The sequence below is a fragment of the Podarcis liolepis genome, assembly GCF_965112155.1.
Source record: "Podarcis liolepis genome assembly, chromosome: 7".
In the NCBI taxonomy this organism is placed as follows: Eukaryota; Metazoa; Chordata; class Lepidosauria; order Squamata; family Lacertidae; genus Podarcis; species Podarcis liolepis.
This window is the reverse complement of record NC_139561.1, coordinates 82514304-82538786: the sequence shown is the minus strand read 5'-3', so window position 1 is coordinate 82538786 and position 24483 is coordinate 82514304. Positions and strand designations below refer to the sequence as shown.

Sequence of the window (24483 nt, the reverse complement as noted above, 5' to 3'; positions counted from 1 at the left end):
GTCAAATTAGCTGTCAAAGTTGGGAAAAACTGAAAGCTTAAATTTTAACCGGTTATATTGTTACAAAATATTGAAAGTAAAGAAAGACTGATACAAATAAATCTGACTTTTGGATCGGAAGAGAAAAGAATACAAAGTAACCAGAATCCCTCTAGAGGGGATTCTTGGACATTACAAGAATGGAACTAGGTCGGGAAATACGAGCTGATTTGCAAGAGCTTATTTTTCTCGTGGGAAAGCTGCGAGAGACGAGCGAGCGAGGCCATGTTTTGTCTACAAGCCCCACAAAACCGAAGCTAACAGAAAATACACCTATTGAGTTGGAAAGGGACTTGATGCTCAAAACACAGGCAGCTGGACAAGAAAAGAAACCAAAAATTGAAGAGGAGGAAAAGACACCTGCTGAACAGGAGGAGCAGAAAGAAGGGGTGGCTGAAATGCCACAGAAGATAAAAGAGAGCCGGAGACCTGCTAAGATGAACTCTAATTCGACTAAGGTGAAAGTTGGATCATCTGGGACATACAAATTCAAGAAGCAGAGTTGGAGCTCCATCTTTAAACAAGTAGGCATGGCTGGAAGAAGCATGGTCAACACTGAGAAGGTACCTTTTCGACCCTGGATGTTTTGCATGAGAGACTTTCGAAGAAGCCGGCTGAAAGGGACTGAGAGAGATTTGAGAGCCTCGGACATAAGGTCACCAGGCTAAAAAGATGGACTAACTGGTCTTTGGTTTGGGATTGAAACCGGGGAGAGAAGGGTGGGGTTTAGAAGTCCAAAGGCGGCCTGATTCTCATTTTGCAGTGTAAAAATTATATGTTCTTTATTATTATAAGAATGGGGAATCCGTGGATGGGAATTAAGGGCAACCTTAGGAAAGATATCTTTTCTCTTGTTTCTATACTTTTTATTTTTTTTTCATATATGATTAAGGTATATATTTTAAAAATGGTTGAATAAGCTAAACTAAGGATAAAGATAATAATGATAAGGCATAAATTTACTACAGAATCATATTAATAAATTATGGTTAAGCAAATTAACAATTTATGATTAGGACATTAAGGACAAAAACTTGTTTGAACAAACAACTGGAGTTGGAATACAATAAGGGGAGGCGTGGGGAAGTCATGAAAAGAAGTTACTGAAAGTGAGATCTAAAAGGTGGAATCTTTTTTGTTGTTTTCTGTGTTTTCTTTTGTTTTTATGTTTTGTTTTTTGTAACCTTTTGAAATTTTAATAAAGATTATTTAAAAAAATATATATATATATCAGGAGCAGCAAAGTGGGAGGATAAAATATAGGGCTTGTGCACAGCAGAGCAAAAGGTTCTTTAGCTCATAGGTTTCTTGTTCTAGCCAAAGGCCACAACTAACTTGTATTAGTGTTAATAAAATAATACAGAACATATGTCCATTACATAAAAATTCATAATATATAAAATGTCTTTGCTAGGTTCCTGAGCGTTAACCTTGTGCATCCATGACAGCTCCAATTCTGATATTATTTTGCTTTTTTAAAATTCAGTTTGCCAACATCCACTGTACAGTGGTACCTCGGGTTACATACGCTTCAGGTTACAGACTCCGTTAACCCAGAAATAGTACCTTGGGTTAAGAACTTTGCTTCAGGATGAGAACAGAAATCGTGCTCCGGTGGTGCAGCAGCAACAGGATGCCCCATTAGCTAAAGTGGTGCTTCAGGTTAAGAACAGTTTCAGGTTAAGAACGGACCGCCGGAACGAATTAAGTACGTAGTCAGAGGTACCACTGTACTGGCATTTTCTCCCATTATGAGATCCTGTTGGTCTGCACCAAACGCGGTCGCCTTATACTCTTCTAGGCTGTAAGTGCTGCGAAGATCAGCAGCTGTCCTCCTCTAATGGGGCCTGGGAGTGGGTGCAGGTGTGCGCCTTATCTCTCCTGTGGGCACAGAGCAAGGTTCATGGAGGGTTCAAGGCGTAGGCAGTCCTTGTGGCTGAGCCAAATACATTTCATGTCTTGGGCATGATAATTTGTCAAACTAGGCAGGTGCCTGACAGTTGGCCAAATTCTCATTAAATAACAAAGTGAGGGACAACCCCTTATCTATATGATATGTGGTCCTAATTATATTGACAGAGAGTGACGTCTCACGTCAATTCCTCATTATAAGTTGGCTATATGAGGATGCCCTCACTATACGGATAAACATATAAAGATTTAAAGCTACAATAAGCGTTGAAACCAGGAAGTGCAAATTACTGGCCATATGTGGTAATATATCCAGCAATATATATAATCATTGCTGTGGTTTATTTTTGTCCCACTTTTATTGTGCTATAGCTCCTCCAGGCAGCAGGGAGGGGGGAACCTGCAGACCCCATATCTGATAGGGTTGACATATTTCAAACTGAAAATTCTGACAGAAAAGTTGTTGAGTTTGTCTTGGCAAAACTAAATGCCGTTTTTGAGCTATTTTTATGGGGAAACGGCACTGTCGACTTAGATATTCCAGATACAGTGGTATCTTGGTTTAAGAACAGCTTCGTTTATGAACAACATGGATTACGAATGCTGCAAACCTGGAAGTAGGTGTTTTGGTTTGTGAACTTTGCCTTGGAAGCAGAACATGTTGAGTGTGTTCCATTTGGAAACTGAGTCCCCCGCTGCTATGGCAAAGCACGCCTTAGTTTAAGAACAGTTTGGTTTATTTACGCACTTCCGGAACGGATCAAGTTCGTCAACCAAGGTACCACTGTAAGTCAGCCAAGTTCAGCCTCAATTACCAAATGTTCTGGAAAACTCAAGTTCACATACCAATTTGTGACATTTGAGCTAGCTTAATAGAATTACCGTATTAACATATTAAGTATTAAGTTGGGACGCAGGTGATGCTGTGGGTCCCACATCTTGTGCCCATTTGATCATGACTGATTTAACATCTTCATCTGTTGTTTCCCATTCTAGCAACAGATTGCACATTTTGGAAATTAATTTTCTATCATTTTCTATTATTTCTCTCTGAAAAGTTGAGATTTTGTACTGAAATCCTTTCTTTTTCTCAATCTTAAATGATTCATTTAGCTGAAAGTATTGCAACCAATCTGTTACTTTCTCTCTAATTGCATTAAATTATTTCAATTTTAATTGATTTTCTGATTCAATTAACAACTCTCAGTGTCAATTTTTTATTTTTTCCTTGATATTGCCTCTATAGGGGAAAGCCACCATGGTGTTTTTTGTTCCAATAATCTTTTATACTTTATCGCTTTCCTTATTCTATGATTTCAGAAACTTTGATGTATTCTGGCTTTTGCATACCATAAGTAGGCATGCCAAGCAAATCTATTATCATACCCTTCGCAATCTAATAAATGTTTTAATTTGATCCATTCTCAAATCCAACAAATGCATGAGGCTTCATAGTCTAATTTCAGGTCTGGCAGTGAGAAGCCTCCTCTTTTGTATCTGTTAATAGTTTATATTTTATTCTCGGCTTCCTGCCCTGCAGTATAAATTTTGAAACATCCTTTTGCCAATCTTTAAAACATACTATATTACTTATCACTGGAATTGAGTGGAATAAAAACAATGTTTATGGCAATGCATTCATCTTGATAACTGATATCCTTCCTAATAGAGATAGGTTCATTCTATCCAAATTTATAATTTCCTTTTTATTTCTTTCCAATGTTTAAAATAATTACCTTTATATATATTAATATTCCTTGGTGTTAACCATATCCCTAACTATTTCATTTTGTTATGTATATTTATGCCTATTTCTTGTTGAATTTTTCTTTATCCTGTTTTGGGGTATTTTTAACTAATAATTTCGTCTTATTTTTATTGAGTTTGAAACTAGCAACTTGTCCAAACTCTTGTATCTTATATATAACCTGTTCAAGCTACGTAATTGGATCTTCTACTGTAATTACTAAATCATCAGCAAATGCTTTCAATTTAAATTCCTAACTTCCTACTTTTATTCCTCTATTTTTTTCATCTATGCTGATATTTTGCTTGAGTTCTCCAGGAAGGAGAGTCCACATCTTCAAGATATGTTTAGCTTAAAGCATTAACTTCTTCACGAATCTCTTATTCTGTAGCATCTAATTTTGTTCAGAATGAAAACTTTTTTGCAGCATCATTGTATACTGATGCCCTTTGTGCCAGATTTGATGCTAATGCATCCATCACAGGTATAAATGCTTTGATTCTGAACTTGTCTCTTGGCTCAAGGTTCTCTAAAGCTTCACCTATATGTCTCCTTCTAGAATGATCTTCTTCTGCTTTTCTTGTCATCAACATCAGGCAATTTGTCCTTTACCTGTTCTTCAAAATGATCAAAAAGATCTCTGGGACCTTTAACAAAATCAGAAAGTGAAGCATACAATTTACTACATGCATCTCAGCTAATTTGGGGGTCTTGCAGTGATTGACTAGCCTTGAGAAATTCATCCAGCAAATAACTCCACAAATATAACATTACCATAAATTCAGGTTCCTCCGTTTTATTCAAAATGTTTGTGGCTTGATTTCTTGTTTCACCCTTCTCAGTGGTATCAATATGCAGCTGATGCAATGCAGAAATTATTCCACCATAACTGTCAAGGAGCTTTTGAATCATCTTTGAATAATAACAACAGCACTGCCCATCTATGTGTAGATGATGAAAAGAAATCATATATTTCTTGAACAACTCCAAACCAAAAAAGTTTACTGCATCTAAGCAACAGTTAACTGCTGCTCTACCAACAAGATTCAAGGAATGACTTGCACATGGAATGTACATAGCATACTTATTAATCTTCAATATTATTTCTTGCAGTTACTTTCAAACTGCTAGGTTGGCAGGAGCTGGGACAGAGCAACGGGAACACACTCTGTTGCAGGGATTCGAACCGCTGACCTTCTGATCGGCAAGCCCAAGAGGCTCCAGCTGTTTTCAGACTGCAATTCCCATCATACCTGACCACTGGTCTTGTTAGCAAGGGATGATGGGAGTTGTAGTCCAAAAACAGCTGGAGACCCAAGGTTGGGGAACACTGGTTTAGACCACAAAGCCACCCCTATTTGCATATTTAGCTATTTGCATACACACCCACCCGCCCACCCATCCTGACAACAGAAGTCAAGCATGGCTCTCCTTCCCTGGCTTCTGCCTGAAGGCTACTTCCAACTCTCACACATGACTCTGCTGCCCCTACCAGCCAGGTGAGGGAGGAGGAGCACCCATTTGGCACAAAGCTACTTCCCTTTGTTATAGGTAAAGGTAAAGGGACACCTGACCGTTAGGTCCATTCGCAGACAACTCTGGGGTTGCGGCGCTCATCTCGCTTTATTGGCCGAGGGAGCTGGTGTACAGTTTCCCCAGTAAGTCACCAAGAAGATGGCCTGGCTAGTTCATACCAGATTTTAACCCTTGCTGTGGGTCTAGGAGCCCAGGAATTAGGACTTGGGCATTAAACAGACTACTACTCCCCCCCTAAAAAACTCACAACACTAAAATCCCACAGAAGCTAGGCATATACTGTATCAAGTTCATGAAAACAGGCCTATATAAGAGTAATTCCAAAACAAGACGCAGATTTGCTGCAAATTAAAAACTATAGGCCTATTTCCATGTTAAATAATGATTACAAATTGTTTGCAAATATCCTAGCTAACAGATTAAAAAAATATTAAATGAATATATACATCAAGACCAAGCTGGGTTCCTACCATGAAGACAAATGAAGGAGAATATAAGGAATATTTTGAATATAATAGAATATTTGGAGGCTAAAAATGAAAATAGTGGCAATGATGTTTATAGATGCTGAAAAAGCCTTCGATAATGTTTCTTGGAAGTTCATGATAAAGCTGTTAGAACAAATCAGAAGTGGTCCCAAGTTTTTAAAAGCAATAGCAGCAATCTATTCAGAACAAAAAGCCAAACTAATTATAAATTGGGTGATAACGGATGATTGTAAGATCCAAAAAGGAACAAGACAAGGATGCCCATTATCACCATTATTGTTTATTCTGGTCTTGGAAGTACTTGCCAAAAACATAAGAGCAAATAAAGAGATTACAGGTGTAAAAGCTGGGAAAAGTGAATTCAAGTTAAAAGCGTATGCAGATGACTTAGTGATAACAGTGGAAGAACCTAAAACTTCACTCCCTAAAGTAATAGAAAAAATTCAGAATTTTGGGGAAGTGGCAGGATTTAAGCTAAATAGGAATAAAACTAAATTATTAGTTAAAAACATGAAGGAAGAAGAAAGAACCGAATTAGAACAAAGTATTGAGATTGAAGTCCATAAAAAGATTAAATATTTAGGGATTTGGTTAACATCAATAAATATAAACCTATTTAAAAATAACTATGAAAAAAATTGGCTTGAGGTAAAAAGAAATTTAGAAATATGGAGCAGAATGAATCTCTCAGTGTTAGGAAAAATATCAGCGATTAAAATGAATGTGTTGCCTAAAATGCTATTTCTTTTTCAATCAATACCAGTCATCCTGAAAGATGAATGCTTTAAACAATGACAGAAAGAGATTTTAAGATTTATCTGGGGGGGGGGCAAAAGGCCAAGGATAAAACATAAAATACTTACAGATGTAAAAGATAGAGGCGGGTTTGCCCTCCCAGACCTTAAATTGTATTACGAATCTGCTTGTTTGGTATGGATCAGGGACTGGATGAGATTGGACAAGCAAGAGGCACTAGAACTAGAAGGACATGACAACAGATTTGGTTGGCATGCATACTTAGGGTACGGGAAAGGGAAGATTCATAGAAGCTTTTACAACCATATAATCAGGAAATCATTAATGAGAGTATGGGAGAGATATAAAGACTTATTGGAACAAAAGACTCCGTGGTGGCTTTCACCACATGAAGCATTACTGCTCAAACCACTTGGAAAGAAAGGAAAATGGCTCACATATGCTGATTTATTAAAGGGTGGGGTGGGGGATGGGTTTTGTGGGGGGTGGGGGGAGGGGAAATGGGGGGAATAAGGATATGTTTTGGAAAATATGTTTTGTTATAACTTTGAATAATTTTTTTTTTAAAAAAAGGTCATGAGTTTATTGTTCTAGCCAAAGTCCACAACAAACTTGCACTGGGCAATAGTATTAATAGAATAATACAGAACAGACGTCCATAAAAGGGCATACATAACTGGCAACAGTTCAGAAACACCCAAATCCGTGCGTGAAGACAGATAAAAACTCAGAAAGTGAGGACGCGGGTGGCGCTGCTGGGAAGGCTCCGCTCTTCCAGGAATCCTGCGCTTACAATCAGGGCTGCTTTCACTTTCATTTCCTGGTCGAACAAAAGGCCCCGCTGAGCAGGCGAGAAGCCAGAGTTAGCGGGGTCGGCGGGAGAGCGCGATAGAAGTCTGGGAGCCAGAGGTCGTCGCCGCCGCTGCTGCTGCCGGAACGGTAACGAGAGCGCCCGGGCCGCGTTTCGGGCGGACCCCGCCGCGATCGGCAGTTGCGCCACGATCCTTGTTGCTGAACAGCCGCGGAAGCGGAGCTTGGAGAGCCATCTCCTCGTTTGCCTGCTGCGAGAATCCACACGTGCAATCCCAGCCCTCTTTACGCGGGAGTCATCCCCGTGACCGTGTGTGCCAACTTCCTGGGGCCCTGGTGGGTGCGCCATCGCCCACAAAATTCCCCATGAAGGGGACCGGGCACCCACAAATTTCGGTGCCAGGGTCATGCACGCTGCATGGCACCCACGGCCCCGGGGCCAAGTTGGCACTCCTGCCCCGTGGGGTTAAAGGAAAGTTGGGAACCGCTGCGCGAGAGGAGAGGGGGAGAGCCGTCGCCGTCTGGTTTACTTTCGAGTAGACGCGCGGAGGATCGGTTTGCTGGTGCACATGCAAAAGCAGAGCAGCGGCGCTCACGGGGCAGCGAAGGGCCGGTTGTTTATTCTGGGATCCCCACCCGAGCTAGTTTTAGCCAGCCATTTGGAGCGGCGCCGAAGCGAAGCTCTCTTTGCTTACGAGGTGCTGCCAAATGTCTCCGCGCGTCTGAGGCTGGTTTAGCGCCAAGCTGGGGGGGCGGGGGCGCCGATGAGCTAAGGAAAGAGTTCTAGCCAGGGGTGTCAACTTCAGTAAAATGGGGGGGGGGGGGTAAGCCCCGCACCACATAATCGGTCACATGACACGGCGCACGTACATCGTTTGAATGGCAATGGGGGGGCGCGACCCCCTCAAACATTTTATTGTCGGGGGGCGGGGCGAAGGGACCTCGGCCCCCTAGGAGTTGGCTCCTATGATGCTAACTAAGAGGATGAGTTTTGTGCGTTTGGCACCATTACTCCTTTGGTGCGTGTCTCGTGAGAATCGGCCTGGGGATTCCCACACGAACCCTCTGCGGTTTGTGGTTTTGCGCGATGGGATGGAGGAGGTTGCTTTGCAGGCTGCAAAGAGGCCAGTCAACCTTCCGGGTCCTCTGTGTGTCTCTGGGCAAAGCAGGGCCTCGATCCGGAAACTGAAGCAAGTTTTAACTGCCCCAGTAATCAAAGGGAGGGAGGGAGACCCCACGAAGCTGGTGGTTTCGAAACGGCGTTCCTCGAAACACGGGGCTCCCCAGAGATTCTTGGGTGAGAAGTTTGCTCATTGCAGACAAACTGCTTAGAACATAGTTTCTTCCTAATAACAGTAACAGAAAAAAATTCTCTAAATTGTTTGTACACCACCTTTCATTTCCAATAACAGTCATGGCAATTTACAGAAAATTAAAAATATTAAAACAATATTATTATTGTTGTTGTTGTCGTAACTTCAATATGTGTGGTGTTTTGCAGAAGGTTAGCTCCTTGCCTTGAGGACCTTACAGTCTAAAATCTGACGCAAGAAAAACGAAGGAAGAGGAGAGAGGTGAAGGCAGAGTTTAAAGGGAGAATGCTATTTTAATCATTTCAGGGCCACAAATGCAGGGGTGGGGGACCTGCAACCTTCTAGATCAGGGGCCAGCAAACTTTTTCAGCAGGGAGCCGGTCCACTGCCCCTCAGACCTTGTGGAGAGCTGGACTATATTCTGAAGGGGAAAAAACGAATTCCTATGCCCTACAAATAGCCCAGAGATGCATTTTAAATAAAAAAAACTCATGTAAAAACACACTGATTCCCATGGGTTGGATTTAGAAGGCGATTGGGCTGGATCTGGCCCCCGGATCTTAGCTTGCCTACCCGTGTTCTAGATGACAGAATCATAGAGTCAGAGAATTGTAGATTTGAAAGGAACCCTGAGGGTCAATGTAGGAATCTCAACAGGTGGTTCCCCATCCAAATCGAAACCATACCTGGCCCTGCTTAGCATTGCAAATGCGCGAGCAGTTTTGTTGCTGCGCCACATTAAGGCAATAAACCATCAAGTTGTTCAAATAGTAATAAAGATAATAACTTGGCAGTGTACCATGAAATCATTAAAACTTCCAGAAATTATAAATTCATGGCATACAGAACAAATGGTCAACACTGAATCAATTTCATCATCTAAATTTTTTAGCTGTGTTTTATTAATGGATTTATTTGCACATTGCTTGTGCACATTATAAATCATCTATCTTATCTTCACTGGTGGTGTAAATAGCTACAATTTTTTTTGGCAAAGGGAGTTTAAGGAGATAACAGAAATCACTGGGTTAAAGCTGACCGAAAGTCCAGAGGTAGCATTATTGTCTATTTACGATGGGGTGGAAGGTTCGCAGGCTATGAAGGACTTGCTTACAAATTTATTGACAGCTACACGAATTATGATAGCTGGGAAGTGGAAGAGGCAAGGAGAATATAAAATGGAAGAATGGTATAAAGAGGGGCGGGGTATAGCTATTAATGATAAGGTAAAGGTAAAGGGACCCTTTACCATTAGGTCCAGTTGTGACCGACTCTGGGGTTGCGGCGCTCATCTTGCTTTATTGGCCAAGGGAGCCGGCATACAGCTTCTGGGTCATGTGGCCAGCATGACTAAGCCGCTTCTGGCAAACCAGAGCAGTGCACGGAAACACTGTTTACCTTCCCGCTGGAGCGGTACCTATTTATCTATTTGCACTTTGACGTGCTTTCGAACTGCTAGGTTGGCAGGAGCAGGGACCGAGCAATGGGAGCTCACCCCATCGCAGGGATTCGAACCGCCAACCTTCTGATTGGCAAGTCCTAGCCTCTGTGGTTTAACCCACAGCGCCAGCTGCGTCCCAATGATAAAGTAATATGTGTCACTAAGGTAAGATGGGGAATATGCAGGAGAAATGATTTTGAGGAGATAGGGAGAGTGTTTGTACAATTTATACTGTTAAAATGGAAAGGGGTGAAACCATCGCAAGACGTGTTGAAATTTTGAGAGGTTAGATAGTTGCAATGGAATGGTTTTTGGGGTGGGGTGCACATTTTTATTCTTATATATTTGTGATTATTACTTTGTCTAAATAAATAAATAAATAAATAAATAAATAAATCATCTCTCTAAATATAAATAAATAGCATCTTTCTGATTCTTCTGGCTGCTGGATCCGTGCAGCTCATATTTTTGATTCATAGGTGTACATGAAATATATCCCGTGGTGACTCTTCTTGGTTTTCCATCTGTCTCCTACCCCAAACAGTACTTTCAGGTTGAGAGCAATGGCGCCCGAAAGCCACATGTCCGAGCCCATCTGCCTGATAGAGAACAGGGACAGGAAGCTCTTTGTCTGTGAAAAGGCCCTCCGCCTGCTCTCCGAAATTCGCCAGCCAGTTGTGGTGGTTGCCATTGTGGGACGCTACCGAACGGGCAAGTCCTACCTCATGAACAAACTAGCTGGCAGAAACTCAGGTGAGAGAGAAAATTGCAGCGGACCCTGGAGAGGGAGGGGATCAAACGCTACATTTAAGTGTTTTATGCTCACATGGGTTTGTGTGTGTGTGTGTGTGGACCACAGAGTGACCTTCTGTGCAGAGAGAATCATGTAACAGCTTATTCTGAGCACAGTTCAAAGTGTTGGTGCTGACCTTTAAAGCCCTAAACAGCCTTGGCCCAGTATACCTGAAGGAGCGTCTCCACCCTCATCATTCGGCCCAGACACTGAGATCCAGCGCTGAGGGCCTTCTGGCAGTTCCCTTACTGCGAGAAGTGAGGTTACAGGGAACCAGGCAGAGGGCCTTCTCAGTGGTGGTGCCAGCCCTGTGGAGTGCCCTTCCTTCACATGTCAAGGAAATAAACAACTATCTGACTTCTAGAAGACATCTGAAGGCAGCCCTGTTTAGGGAAGTTTTTAATGTTTGATGTGTTATTGTGTTTTTAATATTCTGTTGGGAGCTGCCCAGAATGGCTGGTGAAACCCAGCCAGATGGTGGGGTATAAACAACAACAACAATTCAAGGACAGTTAATGTGTTCCAAGGCAACAATTTGGACACAACTTCCACAAGAGTCCAGCATGACTCTAATCCTAGTTTTCCTGTTACATCTCTTTGGAAAATGTAGAACATTAGTAGAGTATCTGATCTGCATGTATAAGTTCCTAGATTAAATATTCCTAGTCTGAAATCCCTGGTGAATTGCTGTCAGTCAGGGTAGACAATACTGGGTTAGATGGTCTGATTCAGTGTCAGGAAGCTTTCTAGTTTCCTAAAAAGAAGCCCACTTTTCCTACCACCCCACCCCCCTGTGTGGGAGAGGGAACTGACGTAAGAGTTTTCCAAGAGAAAGGGCGTTAGCCCCATTCCCTGATCTTACTAGCTCACATGATTCCGGTTTCCTAAATCCTGAAAATTTGGTTATCTCCATGGTTAGGTTTCCCCCTGGGCTCTACGGTGCAGTCAAAGACCAAGGGAATCTGGATGTGGTGCGTCCCTTACCCTGGCAGGCCTGGTCAAACCCTTGTGCTTCTGGATACAGAGGGACTAGGCGATGTGGAAAAGGTAATTCTGAACTCTTGGATGGTGCACCCGCTGAATTTCTGCCTAGCATGTACGGGCAAAGGACATAACAGCATGTGTGGCAGGGCCAGGCATAGGCGCCGACTCCATGGGGCCTGAGGGGGCCCGAGCCCCCTCAAAAATTTGTTTGGGGGGGCTCCGCCCCCCCAATAATTTCGGGTGCCCCTCCAGCAGAGCGCCACCGCCGCCCCTCCCCCAGCCCAAAATGCACAGGGTCGGGCTGCATGCCTCCTGCCCTCCCTCCCGAGCAAAAGCTCCACCCAATTTCCTTCGGAGCTGATTAATAGGCGCAGCACGCTCTCCCCTATTCGCTCACGAGGAGGCGGCGCCACTTTATCTGCATATTCATGAGCTTATTTATTATTCATGAGCTTTCCCGGGCCCCCGCAATATTTTTTATAAGTCCGCGCCCCTGGGGCCAGGCACAACATACCTGCCACCGTACCCAGCTGCTGAAGGATCATTGCCAGGTATTTGTCTACAGAACCAGAAAATGCACACATCAACAAAGATAAATGTTTTATACATTCAAAGTGCCACTCTGAGGCTGAAACCAGGTCTCGGCGAAGGGACTGTGAAAACAAGCAGGTGTGAGGGTGCCGACCTCTTCCACTCCTGTCTTCCACTGCCTCCCGCAGTATGGTCAAACTCATGCTGGTAGCTTTGAGAACACTGTCCAACCATCTCGTCCTCAGTCGTCCCCTTCTCCTTGTGCCCTCCATCTTTTCCATCATCAGGGTCTTTTCCAGGGAGTCTTCTCTTCTCATGAGGTAGCCAAAGTATTGGAGCCTCAGCTTCACAATCTGTCCTTCCAGTGAGCACTCAGGGCTGATTTCCTTAAGAATGGAGATGTTTGATCTTCTTGCAGTCCATGGGACTCTCAAGAGTCTCCTCCAGCACCATAATTCAAAAGCATCAATTCTTCGGCGATCAGCCTTCTTTATAGTCCAGCTTTCACTTCCATACATCACTACTGGGAAAACCATAGCTTTTACTATATGGACCTTTGTTGGCAAGGTGATGTCTCTACTTTTTAAGATGCTGTCTAGGTTTGTCATTGCTTTTCTCCCAAGAAGCAGGCGTCTTTTAATTTCGTGGCTGCTGTCACCATCTGCAGTGATCATGGAGCCCAAGAAAGTAAAATCTCTCACTGCCTCCATTTCTTCCCCTTCTATTTGCCAGGAGGTGATGGGACCAGTGGCCATGATTTTAGGTTTTTTTTTATGTTGAGCTTCAGACCATATTTTGCGCTCTCCTCTTTCACCCTCATTAAAAGGTTCTTTAATTCCTCCTCACTTTCTGCCATCAAGGTTGTGTCATGGGTATGGGATAGCAAAGGACAAGCTCGAGCCTACATGAGCAAACATCGCTACGCCAATGGTATTTCTCAACTTCCTTGCACACTTGTGCTTTAGAGTTGCCATTTTGTTTCTGGCAACAATAGCGTCGGCCTGAGGAACAGAAACTGTTTAGAGATGTTTTTAATGTTTGATGTTTTGTCGTATTTTTAATATTCTATTGGAAGCCTCCCAGAGTGGCTGGGGAAACCCAGCCAGATGGGAGGGGTATAAAATCATCATCATCATCATTATTAAACTTGGGAAGCTTTTCTCTGGCATGGGAACAAGTGTTGGGCAAAGCTTCCCCTGCTTGATTTTGACATGACTAGCTGCTGTTAAAAACCCAGAATCGGGGCTCAAAGGAAGGGAGTTTAGGGACAGCCCAGCACCAACAGCACTTTGGTAGCAACACTGCGGTGGAAGGGGAGAAGCAGAACCTAACGGCTTTCTTCCTCCTTTCTCAGGGTGACACTCAAAACGACACCTGGATCTTCGCTTTGGCTGTGCTCCTGAGCAGCACCCTGGTCTACAACAGTTTTGGTGCCATTGACCAGCAAGCTATGGATCAACTTCAGTATCCTTCCCAAGCACTTACTCTGATTTTCATTTGCTGGAGGGAGTTGGAGGAAGTCCTGTATTGGCTCTCTCTCTTTAGGACATTGCCTCTTGTCACTCTAGAGCAGTAGGAAATATTTTTCAGCCCAGGGGCCACATTATTTTATGTGCAACCTTCCAGGGGCCATGTGTCAGTGGTGGGTGGGGCCAGAGACGAGAGTGTGCAGAACAACGGGTGCAACTCTAACCTTTGTAGTGTTAGGTTTTCAACCTTTTTCGGTATTGTGACCCACAAGTCCACAGAGCAAGCCAGCAGTAAATCATACCGTTCAAAGTTGATGATAACTTAGAAGAGGAGGAGTCAGATTGGGAAGAGGAAGTCTCAGAAAATGAGGAGGTTATGTTAGCCCCCAAATGGAAAACGAGTGAGGTTCCAACCAAAGAAGAATAGCAACTTAACTTGACAGAATATGCACAACTTGCAGGCTTAGCATACAGAGCAAGAGAACAAGAAGAACATTGAATATATGGAAAATAATTCTGCCCAGCTGAAAATGGAGGCAACATTATGATAAATTCAACAGTGTAAATGGGTTTTGATGAATGCAATAATGGTAAACTGATTGGTATAGTTTTTTTGTAAAATATGCAGGGATTTAATATATTTTACAGCAGTTCGCAACCTGTGGGTCCCCAGATGTTGTTGGACTACAACTCCCATCACCCCTAGCTAGCAAGGCCAGAGCTCAGGGATGACGGGAGTTGTAGTCCAACAACATCTGGGGACCCACAGGTTGAGAACTGATGTATGTAACATGAACCATGGAAAGAGAAGAAGAGAAGTCATTGATATCTTAAGGATGTAAAATGAGAATTTGAGATTGTAAACAGAAAATTTTATAAAAATTATATACATTAAAAAAGAAGAAGAGGAGGAGGTAACAGGGTTTAGTGAGCAGGAAGAATCTGTGGCAGAGAGCAGTCCACAATCAAAGGCAGAAGCCAAAGCCGGTGAGTGGGAGGACTCCAAGAGGAAGATGAGTCAGGTCGATGAAAAGTCACAGGAGTCTCCCCGTCCTGCTGCTACAATCTTCCCTCCCCACTTGTCTCCCAGAACCAGAAGAGGGCTGAAATGGGCAGAGCAGTGGCAAATTGCATGCAGGTTCAGTCTGTGATTGTTTGGGGAAAGCCCTGGAGAGGAGGAACTTAGACTGCTGTGGGGAGGCGGGGACTTTCAATCTCAGCAATGGAGTCATGGGGCAAGACCTATCGGAGGTGAGCTGCTGTTCTCTTTAGGCCTGATACTCAGCCAAGTCCGTGAAGATCCTGCTTTTGCTAATAAAGAGTTAACTCGCAACTTTGAACATCTTTGACATCATTTTTCTAAAACTGCCATCCACGAGCCACATAAAGTTGAAGGGCTTTTCTCTCCTGTTGTAACTTTGTTTTCCTGTGGCAATAATTTCACAGCAGGCCACCCTTGGGGGCGGGATGGGGGGGGGGAAAGAGGCATGGAAAGGGCACATTGTGAGGACATCATCACCACAAATGCAGCTGCATGAGGATTCTTAATGATTTTTATTGAGATTTAAGAACACCAACGCCAACCAACAAAAACATCAAGTCTTATGACATATATCCTTCGTTATGCTCCATTGAGCCGTTGACTTCCTTCCCTTCCACAAGTTTTCCTAGTCCAATCTATAATTCACAGTTTCTTTAATTAAAAATTATACCATGACATAAGATTTACTTCAATCCTGCCAACGTTTTCATATTTGTACAGTTCTCATTTATATAAATCATAAATTTACTCCATTCTTTTTGGTACTTCATCTCCTCCTGATTGCAAATTCTGTATGTCAATTTAGCCATTTCAGCGTATTTGACCAGCTTTATCTGCCATTCTCTTATCGTCGGCATCTCCTGTAGCTTCCACTTTTGGGCTTTCAAAACTCTAGCTGCTGTTGTTGCATACAGATATAGTCTTTGGTCTATCTTCTTAATATCTTCTCCCACCAAGCCTAGCAAAAATTCTTCTGACTTTTTGGGAAAGCTATACTTAAACATCTTTTTTAACTCATTATAGACCGAATCCCAAAACTCTTATTTTATTACATGACCACCACATGTGGTAGAAGTCGCTGTCCTTTTCCTTGCATTTCCAACAAATTTTACTACTTGTCCTATACATTTTTGCCAATTTGGTGGGAGTGAGATACCAACGATAGACCATCTTCATAACATTCTCTTTTAAGGCAGAGCATGCGGTGAATTTTAGACTCTCATTCCAGAGTTTAGCCCATGCATCATAGTCTATGTTATGTCCTAAATCAATAGCCCATTTTGTCATGGCCTCTTTTATGAATTCGTCTTTTGTGTTCCATTCTAGTAAAAGATTGTACATTTTTGAAAGTGGCTTGAACTTACTTTCTATAATATCTGTTTGGAATTTTGATTTTTTGTCTTCATATCCTATTTTTTTATCATCTTTAAGAACATCATTGACTTGATGGTATTGCAACCATTCTGTCAATTTTCCGGCAATACAATTATAGGGCTTCAATTTCCAGCCTTTCTCAGATTTCATCAGAATCCCCTCGCAAGTGGCCCCTCTCCCTTCTGTGTTCAGTTTTTTGACTGTTAACATATTGATTGGTGACACCCACCATGGTGTTTTCCTTTCCAGCAAATTCTTATTTCTGTCCCAGACTTCAAATAAAGCACCCCTTATCACATGGTTTGCAAACCCTCTATGCACTTTTGCCTCACCATACCAAAGGTAGGAGTGCCACCCAAATCTATTGTTGTGTCCCTCCAAATCTAACAAGTCTGGGTTCTCCTGGGTTATCCAATCCTTTGTCCAAAATAAACACGCTGCTTCATAATAAAGTTCCAGGTCAGGTACTGAGACCCCCCCCCCCTTTCCTTCTTGTCCGTCAATATTTTAAATTTAATTCTTGGTCTTCTCCCTTGCCATATAAAGCCCGAGAGAGTCTTTTGCCACTTTTTGAATTGTCTTAGACCTCTAAATATCGGGATTGTCTGGAACAATGGCGTAATGGAGTGGTAATGCCAGAAATGGACAGAATGTCAAAGAGAAAAAAATAATTGAGGGTAAGCAGCTGCATGAGGATTTGTTCTGCACATGCAATGGAAAAGGTTAATGAGATGGCACTCCAAAATATGCAGCAGTTTAAAGGTATGGAACCTTTCTCATTTGCATCAAACTGTCTGTTCTGTATTGCATGGTGGGGGTATTTTGAGGGGCTGCTTGTTCTCCCCCTGTGCAGGCAACTGGTCTCTTGATTCCTAAACCTGGCCAACAGCTATGTGACAGAGCTCACCGAGCGCATCAAAGCCAAATCGTCCCCCGGGGGCGGCAGTGAGGGACTGGAAGACTCTGCTGAGTTTGTCCGCTTCTTCCCAAGTTTCGTCTGGGCCTTGCGGGATTTCACCTTGCAGCTGGAGCTGAATGGGCACCCCATCACTGAAGACGAGTATCTGGAACATTCCTTGAGATTAAAGAAAGGTACTGACAGTGGCGGGCGAATTCAATGGCTTCCCCCAATGAATGCCAGGAAGTGCTGTTTGTTAAAAGTGCTGAGAAGCGTTGGGAAACTACTCTTCCCCTTCCCAGACTACAGAGTTCCTTGGGAAGGAGTATTGGTTGTTAAACCACTCTGGGAATTGTAGCTTTAGGGGGAGATTAGGGGTCTCCTAACAACCCTTCGCACCCTTAACAAACTCCAGTTCCCGGAATTCTCTGGGGGAAGCCATGACTGGTCAAAATGGTATCATAGTGCTTTGAAGTACAGTATTGTGTGAATGTGGCTTTAGTTTAAGACCAGTCTAGGTGTGTTAACGTCATGTCTTTACTACCTAGCAGAGTCGTGCTTCAAAGCACGTTTGATGTGTTTACACATCACATTTATTTGAAACAGTTGCAGCTTTCCTCTGCACAAAATTCCTCCCAACAAACCACAATAAAATACAGTATATAAACTGTTTCAAAGGAGTAGCCAAGTTCCTGTGTTGCAGCAAACACAACGGAACCTTGCTAACTTACTAACAGCTGTAGGAATAAATGAGACCACAGGTTGAATGCGGGTGAGCTATGCGGAAGCAAGCTAATCGGCTAGCTTGGCAGAGTCTCTTTTATTGGCAAAAGTCAACAGTTGCAAAGCAGTAGTGAAACCACTCTGAACTTTAACATATTTCCATCTAAGCACATTCCCAGCATTAGCAAATACACATGTCAGCAGGTGTTTCCCTCAAATGTCCCCCCCCCCATACTTGATAACACCTGCTTTCCCTGCCATGCTCCAGCCAAGCGATATGTCTAAGCAAACAGTTTGTGAAAGGACAAAAGGTCAGGGGGGAAACCCTGTTTTCTAGCCAAGAATGCAAAAGGTCAGGGAAAGCAAGTGTAACATTGACATGCTGTGGCACGTCTTTGTGCGAGGTTTGCCTTTGCAAAACGGAGCGTTACCCCCACAAACAGCCAGCTCTGGTAGGCCCCAGTCAGCATGGACACTGCTTAGGGATGATGGGAGTTGCAGTCCCATGACACCTAGAGGGCACTAGGCTGGCTAACCCAGCTATGTAACTTGCATGTGTGTAGGATAACATTCCATGCACCTGAGAGAGTAAGCCTATGCCATAACATACTTGCTAGTCTTTAAAGTGCATGAGACTGTTGTTTTTAGCATATATATTTAAAAACACTCAGAATTCATAATGCATCTGAAATTACTAGTTGTTGCTTAAAACTTAGAAACTTAGAAACTCATGCCTATAGGCTTGCCATCTAAAGTTAGATCTAAGAGTCAGAATGGGGGGGGGGAGCAAGGAAGAGGGGAAAGGGTTGTGTGCCTATGTACTTAATAAGGATAACCATGAGGTATAGTATGCCTTCCCTTCTGTAGTATGAAATATCCGCCTTGCTCAAATCCCACTTTTCCTCTTCCATGTTCCAACCCACTGGTATCTTTGCATTTCCGTGTGCCATTTCAGATTTACCCACAAGCTCCCCATCTCCTGTTAATATTTGTACTGGTACTGTATTTGTTAGAAAATGTATTTTACAAAGAGTGATTTGTACTGGGGGGGAAGAAAACCTATGTAATGTAACAGCTGCAGAATCTTGTGACTCCGATTAAGGTCACAGAAATGCTGACTCATTGCCTTGTTAATTTGTTAACTCCCTTTAAAAGTGAGTGTGTTTCTTATATAGGAGGGGAGGGAGTTGGAGGTTGTCTTGTTGTTGTTTCATTGACCAACAACAACAACAACAACAACATGGGAGTGTGGAAACTTCAAGCAGATGCTGTGTCTGGAGGAGTTTGTGAGGACAGACAAATCAGCAACTCAGCAGTTCTCAACCTGTGGGTCCCCAGATGTTGTTGGACTACAACTCCCATCATCCCTGAGCTCTGGTCTTGCTAGCTAGGGGTGATGGGAGTTGTAGTTCAACAACCTCTGGGGACCCACAGTTTGAGAAAGGCTGTCTTACTGCTATGAAAGAGTTTTTGAAGCAAGAAGCAAAAAGATCCTCTCTTGGGCTCAAATGCATTGTATTGGACTTTATATGCACAAATAATACTGATTGTTAACAGCTGCCACCCTGCAAGTAAAGAGTCATCTTCAGAGTCCTGGTTCTGGAGGCTACTTCATCATGAAGGCTTTGAGGGTGAAACCCGTGCATGACTCAGGAAAATAGCTAACATCTCCGTCTTCTTCCTTCCAGGTGATGCCTCTGATGTTCAGCTGTACAACCTGCCTCGCAAATGCATCCGGATGTTCTTCCCCACTCGCAAGTGTTTCATTTTTGACCGGCCCACTACTAGGAAGAACCTGCCCCATCTGGAGTCGATGCAGGAGAGCCAGCTGGAGCCCGACTTTGTGGAACAAGCCAGCCAGTTCTGCCGTTACATCTATAGTACATCCAAGGAAAAGACCATCCCCGGAGGACACCTTGTCAATGGCCGCTGTGAGTCCTGGTAACTGTGTAGTCCTCCTCAGACTAGCTGGTTGGCAGCTGGATGGCCCTGTGCACCTGCCATAATTGCCCCAGGGAGGAGCTTGGGATCTGGCCCACCATCCTAGCTACTTGGTTTTGCATTGCAATGGGCCACTCTGAGCACAGGCAGTTCAGTGTGTCTTCCCACAACTAGCTCCTTTTCTTTTTCCCCCTGGTAGTGCTGGCAAACCTAGTGACAACCTATGTGGACACCATTCGCAGTGGGCAAGTGCCTTGCATGGAGAGCGCAGTGCTGGCCTTGGCTGAGATTGAGAACTCGGCTGCTATCCATGATGCTACTGTGCGCTACAGGGAGCTGATGGATCAAAAGCTGAAGCTTCCTACGGAGACGGTCCAGGAGCTGCTGGGGATCCATGCCGAGTGTGAGAAGGAGGCCCTGCAGGTGTTCCTGGCTCGTGCCTTCAAGGATGACCAACAACGGTTCCAGGTGGAACTCATGGTAGGTTGTCCCTTGATCCCCTGTATATTAACATGCTGCAAATTGTATATTATACCCAAATATTCAGATTTTTGTCCACCACACGGGAATCTTTTGTGGAGGGTGGTTAAGAAATGTCTTGAACAATTTTATTCTGAAAATAAATCTGGGCGCACAAAGTCTGTTCTCCCAGATTAGAAAAGTTTCGAAGTGCTTAGCTATGTCTCAGCTTTGTTTTGTTTGTGTTGCCAGAAAACCATGGAGCAGATGAAGGAGGGCTTCTGCCAAAAGAATGAGCAGGAATCTTCAAAACTCTGTTGGGCTGTGTTGATGTCCTTGTCTGGGGAGCTGGAAGAAAAGATCAAACAAGGGGTTTATGCCTGTCCTGGCGGTCACAAGCTGTTTTCGGATGACCTGAAGGAAATGGAACAGAGATACCACCAAGAACAGAAGAAAGGAGTGATGGTGAGGAAGCGCGAGGGCTGCTGAATGAACATCTTAAAGGGGCATTATAAAGCTCGGCTAATTGGAGGGTGCACTCCAAATCATGGTTTTCTCAGAATTCAAATTGCCAAAACCTGAAAGACATTTCATAGGTGTGGCTGAAATAGGTGCAAAGTTCATATCTGAGTACCAGAGCTGGAGATTGGGTACTGAAATTGTGACTGGGGAAACCCAGCCAGATGGGCAGGGTATAAGACAACAACAACAACAACAACAACAACAACAACAACAACAACAACAACAACAACTCTTGCTACATAATTGCACCATTTTTAAAATTCTGAATCTATGAAAAATTAAGGCTTGTCTGACTGCAGTCTAATAGCTCATTGTTCAACCCAGTAGGAAACAGAAAGGCATACAGCTGAAACAAGCTCAGATTCCTGGTCCAGTCGAGAGACAAATAAAAAGTAGACGGGGAGAAAGATTGTGGGAGGTTGTTCTGCTTCCCCTAGCAATGTGCCTGAGCTTCCCAATTTAGGACCTATGTAGATGTGACACAGGAAGTCCACAGTGCTTTGAAATTTACTTAAAATCAATTGCTAGAGATTGCAGATTGGACTAGGACACAGTGGCACTGAGAGATCCTTGCGTTATGGGATATTTGGAGGGCTGCTTAGCTCAGGAAAGCAGATGACCTTTTCTTCCATCCTGGCTGCTCTGATGTGATGTGCAGTCCCCAGCAGTGTTAAGTAACTTTCAGAATGCTAGCAGATCCAGTCACAGGCATCCCTCAACATATCTTCTTAGGCTCTTGTTGTTGTTGTTTAGTCGTTTAGTCGTGTCCGACTCTTCGTGACCCCATGGACCAGAGCACGCCAGGCACTTCTGTCCTCCACTGCCTCCCGCAGTTTGGACAGACTCATGCTGGTAGCTTCGAGAATACCACCCAACCATCTCGTCCTCTGTCGTCCCCTTCTCCTTGTGCCCTCCATCTTTCCCAACATCAGGGTCTTTTCCAGGGAGTCTTCTCTTCTCATGAGGTGACCAAAGTATTGGAGCCTCAACTTCACGATCTGTCCTTCCAATGAGCACTCAGGGCTGATTTCCTTAAGAATGGATAGGTTTGATCTTCTTGCAGTCCATGGGACTCTCAAGAGTCTCCTCCAGCACCATAATTCAAAAGCATCAATTCTTCGGCGATCAGCCTTCTTTATGGTCCAGCTCTCACTTCCATACATCACTACTGGGAAAACCATAGCTTTTACTATACGGACCTTTGTGGGCAAGGTGATGTCTCTACTTTTTAGGATGCTGTCTAGGTTTGTCATTTTTTTCTCCCAAGAAGCAGGCGTCTTTTAATTTAGTGGCTGCTGTCACCAACTGCAGTGATCATGGAGCCCAAGAAAGTAAAATCTCTTACTGCCTCCATTTCTTCCCCTTCTATTTGCCAGGAGGTGATGGGGCCAGTGGCCATGATCTTCGTTCTAAGAGCTTAGGCTCTTAGAGGGCCACAATTCTAGGGGTGAATAATACAGAGGACGCGGGTGGCGCTGTGGTCTAAACCACTGAGCCTCTTGGGCTTGCTGATCAGAAGGTTGGCAGTTCGAATCCCCACGATGGGTTGAGCTCCCATTGCTCTGTCCCAGCTCCTGCCAACCTAGCATTTCAGAAACATGCCAGTGCGAGTAGATAAATAGATACCGCTGTGGCGGGAAGGTAAACCGCGTTTCCATGCGCTCTGGTTTCTGTCACGGCGTTCATTGCGCCAGAAGTGGTTTAGTCATTCTGGCCACATGACCCAGAAAGCTGTCTGTGGACAAAGGCTGGCACCCTCTGCCTGAAAGCAAGAGGAGCGCTGCAGCCCCGTATTCACCTTTGACCAGACTTAACCGTTCAGGAGGAGTGCTTTTTAATACAGAGGTAATAGAAGAAGGAAATCCACAACCCTTAGCTGCAGGATGAGATCTACTTTGTGCCTGAAATGAAAGGGGTGCCTGCCAGGGAGTCAAATGCCATCTGGGCCATCTATCTTCTCACAGTCCATGCTTCAGACAGTCTCCCTTCCTCTTTACTATTAACATCACTGCAGAAATGTTCATGCATTTGTATTTCTCCTTTCTCACCTTATCAAGCAAAAATGGGAAACTTGAAGCAGGCAGGGGACCCAATCTGTTTTAGCCGGCCTCTCTTCATTCACTCTGCTGACTCTTCTGTTGCAGGCAGAGACAGTCCTACAGCAGTTCCTCAAGGAGAAGGAGAATGTCAGCAGAGCCATACTGCTAAGTGATCAAGCTCTGTCAGAGAAAGAGAAGGAAATGGCAGGTAAGGGGATGGGAAAGTAGCATGCATGGGGCAGTGGTCAACAATGGACTCCCTGGAGGTCTTCCGCTGGGGCCCATGAAGACTCTGGGCCTCCCCACATGCTGCCCACTTGGTCATGAGGTTGTGGGTGTGGTTATCTTTTTACCCCTTGAAAATGACATAGAAGCATGTTGGAAAAAGAGACATTTTCTCTCACTTTCTCTTTCAGCTCTGTGTGCTTTTCAAGGCTGATGGTATATGGCTGTATATAAATTTTAATAATAATAATAGTAATAATAGTAATAATAATAATAATCTGCTTACAGAAAGTTTCTGCAGAGGTTTGATTAAATCCCACGTTTGTTGAGCATTCATTGTGATTTGTTTATGACATTGAACATTCATCCTGACTTGCTTGTAGGGTGCTTATACATTTTCCCTTTTACTCATTCACATCCCACAATTTTCAGTTCAATTGCCTGTCACTTTCCTAACAGCAGAAAAAGTTTCTTTTTTAAGTGGAATTCTTGCGCTAGGGCAACAGAATTCATTAATTAACTTGAATGTGCAAACCTAAATTTCCTAGTGTTCACTTGAATCTGTCCCACAAACTACTGCTCTGGAGTATTTATTTATTTCTGCTACTACTTTTCTATTTTCTAGTTGTTTTGGGGCTTCTTACTTTCTCCAAATACAGATATGAACGGTATGCAGGGCCACTGAGCATTAACAAACTTCAAGCAGTAATTCTGGCCCCTTTAACCCTATTTTAGCCAGAGCCAGACCCAAACTCCATAGCAGTCAGTAACCATAGAACAATATATTGTGACACTGCACAGACACCTGCAGTTATTCGTTCTTCCTTTTTTCCTTTCCCGGGACAGAGGCGAAGGCAAAGGCTGAAGCTGCGCAGCGAGAGCAGGAGATCCAGAAGCAGAAGCAAGCTGAGCTGGAACAGAAGATGGAGGATCAGAAACGGAGCTACGAGCTGAACATCCATCAGCTGGAGGAGAAGATGATGAAAGAAAGGGACAATCTACTGAAAGAGCAGAATATGATGATGCTGAGTAAACTCAGGGTAACTATCACAGGCCCATCTTGGGCCTCTTCTCTATTTGCAACAAGCAAACACAAGAACACCAGTTTGGGTGGTTCTGGAGTTGTGCTTCCTTACAAAATGGATCAAGTCAGGCTCAGGGGAGTGTTAGCCCTCTTCCTCACAATCCCAGGGCCCCTATCTAATTTAGTTAGCAGTGTTTTTCCTGGTCAGGCATCCTTGCAAGACACACTCAGCTATGGAGTGAAGCTTCTGGGGTTGGAAGGAAGTTCGTCGTGATCTGAGCCATCTCCTTGACTGTCAAGTGGCACAGACAATGACGTTAAAAACTTAAATTCCATTCAATTAGATGCCTTCTTTAGAACACCAGAAGAAAGCTTTTACCTTTCGGTTTGGCTGGAAGTATTCTTAAGCACACCGAAA

At 43.7% G+C, this 24483-nt stretch overlaps 1 protein-coding gene across 3 annotated transcripts in view; it reads left to right on the top strand.

Moving 5' to 3' along the window:
- LOC310712453 (guanylate-binding protein 3-like) overlaps window positions 1-24483 on the top strand; it is a 45006-nt gene that overhangs the window by 18987 nt on the left and 1536 nt on the right. The window contains exons 1-10 of one of the 3 annotated variants that reach the window (XM_083515523.1): window positions 7124-7416; window positions 10586-10794; window positions 11754-11881; window positions 13704-13813; window positions 17124-17326; window positions 19544-19786; window positions 19996-20276; window positions 20508-20720; window positions 22922-23024; window positions 23888-24081. In XM_083515523.1, coding sequence (XP_083371649.1) covers window positions 10605-10794; window positions 11754-11881; window positions 13704-13813; window positions 17124-17326; window positions 19544-19786; window positions 19996-20276; window positions 20508-20720; window positions 22922-23024; window positions 23888-24081 — 1665 coding nt within the window. In that variant the 5' untranslated portion in view covers window positions 7124-7416; window positions 10586-10604. Of the gene's footprint in view, window positions 1-7123; window positions 7417-10585; window positions 10795-11753; window positions 11882-13703; window positions 13814-17123; window positions 17327-19543; window positions 19787-19995; window positions 20277-20507; window positions 20721-22921; window positions 23025-23887; window positions 24082-24483 lie in introns of those variants that run through there. The other 2 variants (XM_083515524.1, XM_083515525.1) reach the window with 2 other exon arrangements.